The sequence below is a fragment of the Psittacula echo genome (assembly GCF_963264785.1).
Source record: "Psittacula echo genome assembly, chromosome: Z".
Taxonomy (NCBI): domain Eukaryota; kingdom Metazoa; phylum Chordata; class Aves; order Psittaciformes; family Psittacidae; genus Psittacula; species Psittacula echo.
In genome coordinates this window covers 30,139,596-30,145,595 of record NC_137742.1, presented here as the reverse complement: position 1 = coordinate 30,145,595, position 6,000 = coordinate 30,139,596, and the positions used below count along the sequence as shown (strand labels likewise).

Sequence of the window (6,000 nt, the reverse complement as noted above, 5' to 3'; positions counted from 1 at the left end):
TGTCATTTAATCATCTTAGTGGTCCCTTGCTGGATTCTTTCTGGTATGTCCATGTCTCTCTTCTATTTGGGAGTCCACCACCAGACAAAGCACTCCAGATATATACCAGCAGTGCTGAGAAGAGGGCATGAATCACCCTGGCAACACTCCTAATGTCCAAGATACTTTTAACCTTTGTCACAGGAGCGCACTGTTGGCTCATGTTCACCTTGGTGTCAACCAGGACCACCAGGTTGTTTTCTTGCATAGCTGCTTCAGACACTAGTCTTACCAGTATGTCTCTCTAAGGTCAATGTGATGTCTCTGTGAAATACAGGTCTTCCATTCAGATGGGGCAAATGTTTGAAGCTACTGAAACTAAGCAAAGCTGACTTATCTCGTTGTAGGGCTAATACACACAAATGCACACCAGACAAACTTACAAATCACTTTTCAACTGAGCTAGAAAAATCTGAAGCAAATAACATACTGCAAGGCAGTGTAAAGAGATGTGATGAAGACACATACAGAGAAATATACTGTTCAGATAACAAGGAAATGCTCTGTTTACAAATCAGGTCCTAAGCTTCCATGTTTTCTACTCAATATATGTTCAGACCTAAGAAGTTCTAATTTTCTGGAGTAGCAACATTAACTGTAGATATGTAGTTCAAATGTTTACACTACCACATCTTAGCGCATCACAACCCTGACACCTCAAGATAATACTTAAAATAAACTGACTTATAGGTGGGCTGACTGCCTCCATAAGTAATTGTATTCATGCCCACTGAGGCCTACAGACATGCATTTCCTGAAAGAAAAATTTATGTTTCTTTTATTGCTTAATCACTTCAATTGTAATGAGGTAATGAACTACACATTTACTTCAAGGTATTATTTTACTACTTCCATCTTACTGTTCTTATTTTAACATGTAGTATGTCTCTTCTCATGTCTCTGCAAATATGTCTATGCTATTTGAACGAGTTATTTTACAATCAGGACAGACCACAGTGGACCTCTCTACAGGAGACATTCCTGCCCTGTCATCCTTACTATAAAAAGATTTTTGTGAACTCCTAACACTAGGCCGCAACTACAGAAATAAATTATCTCTTTATTAGGAAAGCACCAACACCACATTCTTCAAAATTACTGGAATTTTATTTGCCTCAGGCTTATGACTTGCAACCAAAGACATTGTGCAAAGAAAGCAAAGATTAAGTACACTTTAGGGAAAGGTGATAATCCACATTGGTAACATAGAAGATCAGTCTGATGAAAGAAGCCATCCATTACACTATATAGATTGCAATATTCAATAGCATTTTTTTAACCCAACTTTTTTAATCAAGGAGAAAAAGTTAAGCAAAGTTTACAGTAGACATAATTTTGATACAATTCAAAAAGCGTTTTTCTGAAGATCATCAAGCGTAAAGTGTAAAAATGCATATGGGACAAAGTGGATGAAGGCTAACTACTGTACATTTATAAGCTATTAAACAAAGTTGCATATATGTACCACAGTGTAAAAATCCAATACAGAACAAATAAAAACTTTGAAAACTGCCTGATGAAAAATAAAATAACCAGTGGCTTTTAATGGCTTTTCCTGGTTATCAATGCTACAAAAGACTTATTTTTTTTTTGTCTTTCTGATGCCACTGAAAAACATTCTATCAAATGATAAAACCAGGCACAATCAAACCATTACCAAGTTAAAACCAACCCATAGAAATATACCATCAACCAACATTTTCCATCAAAAGCTTTTTTTTGCTGTTGTTTTGTTCTTAAATCTTTTGCGGCCCATTTGGTCACAGTATGTTACATTTTTTGCTTTTTTACACCATGATATCATATGTTTGTCTGGCACTATCCTAAAGCTAATTTATAGAGAGTAAGGATACAGAAACAACCCAATGTCTATTTGACAAACTGTATTCACTGGGTGTAAAATAGGAGAAGGGAGAAGAGAAGGGGAAGGGGTCAGTTCTGCCAAGAAAATAAACCCTATGGATCACTCATCATCACTTCCGCTTGCTTCCGACTGGTCCTAGAGGTAAGAGACACAAGATAAGTCAGAAATTCTTTGCCAGCTATGCTGTGGAATTTGTTAAAGAAGGAAAAAAATGAAAAAAAGAGAAAAAAATAAAATAACAGGAAGAAAAATTACAATTAAACTGACAAATCAAGATAGCCTTAAGAAAGGTATGATGTTATATAACATTTCTTTTTCATGACATTTCATTAAATTGCTGTCGACTTCTTTAGAGAAGGGAAGACACAGAGTCAGGAAACACCAGATCTTTCTTTCTATGCAGACATTTAACAACTTGGAAGAGCTCTGTTTTCATTTGTTGCAATAGTAGAAGCACCCACCAAAGGAAAAAAAAAAATGTCAAGCCATCAGTTTTTCATCTGTGGACAAAAGCAAACAGACCGTGAGGTTTAAAGATTCAATGAAAGTAGATCAGCTCCAAGAAATGAGCTCTGAATTTCTTTGACTTCTTGTCTTTCAGCATTTCGACCAGATCTCATAAGCACACCCAGGTACAGTTAACAACCCTGCCTAGTTCTCTCACGATGATCACTACAGATTAAACATTTGCGTAAGCATGAATAGTTGAGAACTCTTACAGCAAGCGGGACAGGGTAGAGACACAATCACTGTAACCACTTCCACAGTCTCAGTGATCAAAACTTACATTTTCATCTTGATCCTCATCACTATCATCATCACTCACAACAGGCTTGGCTTTTGCTCGGCTTTGCCTCTTCTTGCCTTTTCCCTTCTCCCGAGTTTTTTCCTCCTTCTTGTTTAACTTGATTTTGACTTTCACAGATTTTGCTGCAAATATTTTAAAAGACTACATTTAACTTTTCACTTTTAAATGCTGTCTCTGTTCACAGAAATTCACCCCTGGTAGCAGCCTGATATTTCCCTCTGTCCTTTAACTGCAATCTGGAACAATGAAGAAGAGGCATTTGATTTTATTTCTCTACTTCTGTACAGTTTTAAAAATTATTTGTACTAAACTATAAAGAATAACTTTAAGTTTATCATGTGCATTCTTTTCATTCTCAGAATGCACAGTGTCTACAGGTCCTGTGAGAAGATACACATCTAAGAATGTTTTCTTCCTTGCACATAGAAATATTTATCCTTAGTACAAACAAGACATTTTATTTAAACTACAGAAATGCTATGTGGAGGTGACTGATTGGCAAATCCTGAGTTGCGTGCTTCGCAGACCAGTGTGACATATTCGGAAGGGTAGCTCAGGGCCAAATATTACAGTTTCTCTGATCAGATAGCTAGGGTAGCTGGACTATATGGGCAGATCAATTCAGTAGCAGAAAATGGAATGAAGGGATCCCCCATTTTCCATTGTGTCATGTTTCCAAGTCTCCAGTGACTGGCAGAGTGTCACTGCCTGCTTCTGAAACAATACGAATTTCAATCAGACTTTGTCAAACTGAAGAACATTTGCAATGTCTTCTGGTTCTTAACCAGGAAGTGAGTTTTGTATGTCACACCATGCCTGAATGATGACCACTCACGGATAAAGACTGTTTCTAGCTTTTCCAGGAACTTGTGTCATTTGTTTCTGGCTTAAAAATAGTTTCCTGTACTCTAAGGGGTATAGGCAGAACATACAGCCAAAAGACTTAAGCTGACTGTTAACACCCAAAGTAGCAAACTTAGTAAGTTACTCTTGCCAACAGAAAATAGAACCTTATAATCAGTCTCCATGCAGAAACTGTGGAAACCTCCCCTTCCATCCCTAGATGTACTTTTATTTTAGTATTGAGGAGGGGACTCACATTCTGATTCTGATTCTTCTTCTTCTTCTTCTTCTTCATCATCATTACTTTCATCCTCGCTTTCTTCTTCTTTGGCAATCTTCTGTCGTGCACTTTTGAACACAGACTGAAGAACAATAGAATCCTCATAGATCTACGGTATGAATACAAACCTACGTCAGAACTGTAAAGTCAAGAAGTATCAAAAATTTATAGCACAGACCTTCATTTCCAATGCAAACCCACAGAGTATACGGCCTTTTCAAATACTGAGTAACAATGCTTGTTGCATGAATTTTACAAGAAATGCCAACATTAAATTTTCATGCTTTAAATTAAGAAATTTGTCAATAGTGAGCACAAAAAATTCAGCTTTTAAAAGGTATTACATATAAAATGTCCAGTTAGAGTGTTTTTCTGATAGTTTTTACTACCACAGGATCTATTGTGTGTTTTTATTAGATCATCACAGCCTTTAAAAACTGCCAAAGCAACAGACTCCAGCAGAAAGCACCTTGATTTGAAAATAGGTCATAGTCTAGTGACACAGTTGATGACAGTGGCTAATTATCCATAGTTATTTTCTGAAATCCGAAGTGGCCACAAGGAAAATAATTTACCCAAGCAGCTCATTCCTTCCTTCTCTCACAGAAACAAAGTACTTGTTCTAATTTTAGCACCTGTTTTCAAACATTCTGTGGCTTGCCATGTATCTGGTACCTCAGATTTTCTCTTTAAATTCAAACAGGAAGGGACTCTCAACGGTGAGAGGACTACATTTGACTTGTAACACACTTCTTGGATTAACATGGTAAAAATCTTGTTGCCTTGCTGAGTATCTGGTCCTTTGTAATCACCTTAACAAATAAGCTTGCACATTTTGTTGTGTAAAATGTTAGGAGCCAAGCTCTGGACAATTTAGCACTGAACAATTAAGAATAGTTAATAGGAGGGTATAGAGTCATGGAATCACAGAATGGTTTGGAATGGAAGGGATCTTAATGCTCATCCAGTTCCAACCTCCTGCCAAGGGCACGGACACCTTCCACTAGACCAGGTTGCTCCAAGCCCCATCCAACCTGGCCTTGAATACTGCCAGGGATGGGGGAGCCACAGCTTCTCTGGGCAACCTGTGCCAGCATCTCACCATCCTGTCAGTGAAGAATTCCTTCCTAATACCTAACCTAAATCTCCCCTCTTTCAGTTTAAAGCCATTCTCCCTTTTCCTGTCACTACATGTCCTTGTAAAAAATCCCTCTACAGGTTTCTTGTAGGCTTCCTTTAGGCACTGGAAGCTGCTCCAAGGTCTCCCCAGAGCCTCCTCTCTTCCAGGCTGAACAAGCCCAACTCTCAGCCTTTCTTCACAGCAGAGGTGCTCCAGTCCTTTGCGCATCTTTGTGGTCTCTTCTGTACTCACTCGAGAATCTTCACATCCTTCTTGTGTAGGGGATACCAGAGCTGGAAGCAGAACTGCAGGTGGGGTCTCATGAGAGCAGAGTGGTAGAATACCCTCCCTCGACCTGCTGGTCACGCTCCTTTTGATGCAACCTAGGCTACAGTTGGCTTTCTGGGCTGCGAGTGCACAATGCTTGTTCAACATCTTTGTCGGTGACACGGACAGTGGGATTGAGTGCGCCCTCAGCAAGTTTGCCGATGACACCAAGCTGTGTGGTTCGGTTGATAAGCTGGAGGGAAGGGATGCCATCCAGAGGGACCTTGACACGCTTGTGAGGTGGGCTGATGCCAACCTCATGAAGTTTAACCATGCCAAGTGCAAGGTCCTACACTTGCAAAGTCGAAGCAATCCCAGGCACAGCTACAGGCTGGGCAGAGAAGAGATTCAGAGCAGCCCTGCAGAGAAGGACTTGGGGGTGTTGGTCGATGAAAAAATGAACATAAGCCAGCTTCAGTGTGCGCTCGCAGCCCAGAAAGCCAACCGTATCCTGGGCTGCATCAGAACAACCATGACCAGAGGGTCAAAGGAGGTGATCCTGCCCCTCTGCTCTGCTCTCGTGAGACCTCACTTGGAGTATTGTGTGCAGTTCTGGTGTCCTCAACATAAAAAGGACATGGAACTGTTGGAACAAGTCCAGAGGAGGGCCATGAGGATGATCAGGGGACTGGAGCACCTCCCGTATGGAGACAGGCTGAGAAAGTTGGGGCTGTTCAGCCTGGAGAAGAGAAGGCTGCGTGGAGACCTCAGAGCAGCCT

At 40.1% G+C, this 6,000-nt stretch overlaps 1 protein-coding gene across 5 annotated transcripts in view; it reads right to left on the bottom strand.

Moving 5' to 3' along the window:
* Positions 1 to 1,133: 1,133 nt before the first annotated feature.
* Positions 1,134 to 6,000, bottom strand: part of SMARCA2 (SWI/SNF related BAF chromatin remodeling complex subunit ATPase 2) — a 121,779-nt gene continuing 116,912 nt past the window's right edge. For 4 of the 5 annotated variants that reach the window (XM_080636698.1, XM_080636699.1, XM_080636700.1 and 1 more), the window contains 3 exons: positions 3,811 to 3,943; positions 2,691 to 2,833; positions 1,134 to 2,038 (listed from right to left, as the gene is read on the bottom strand). In XM_080636698.1, coding sequence (XP_080492824.1) covers positions 2,003 to 2,038; positions 2,691 to 2,833; positions 3,811 to 3,943 — 312 coding nt within the window. In that variant the 3' untranslated portion in view covers positions 1,134 to 2,002. Of the gene's footprint in view, positions 2,404 to 2,690; positions 2,834 to 3,810; positions 3,944 to 6,000 lie in introns of all 5 variants that reach the window. The other variant, XM_080636701.1, reaches the window with a different exon arrangement.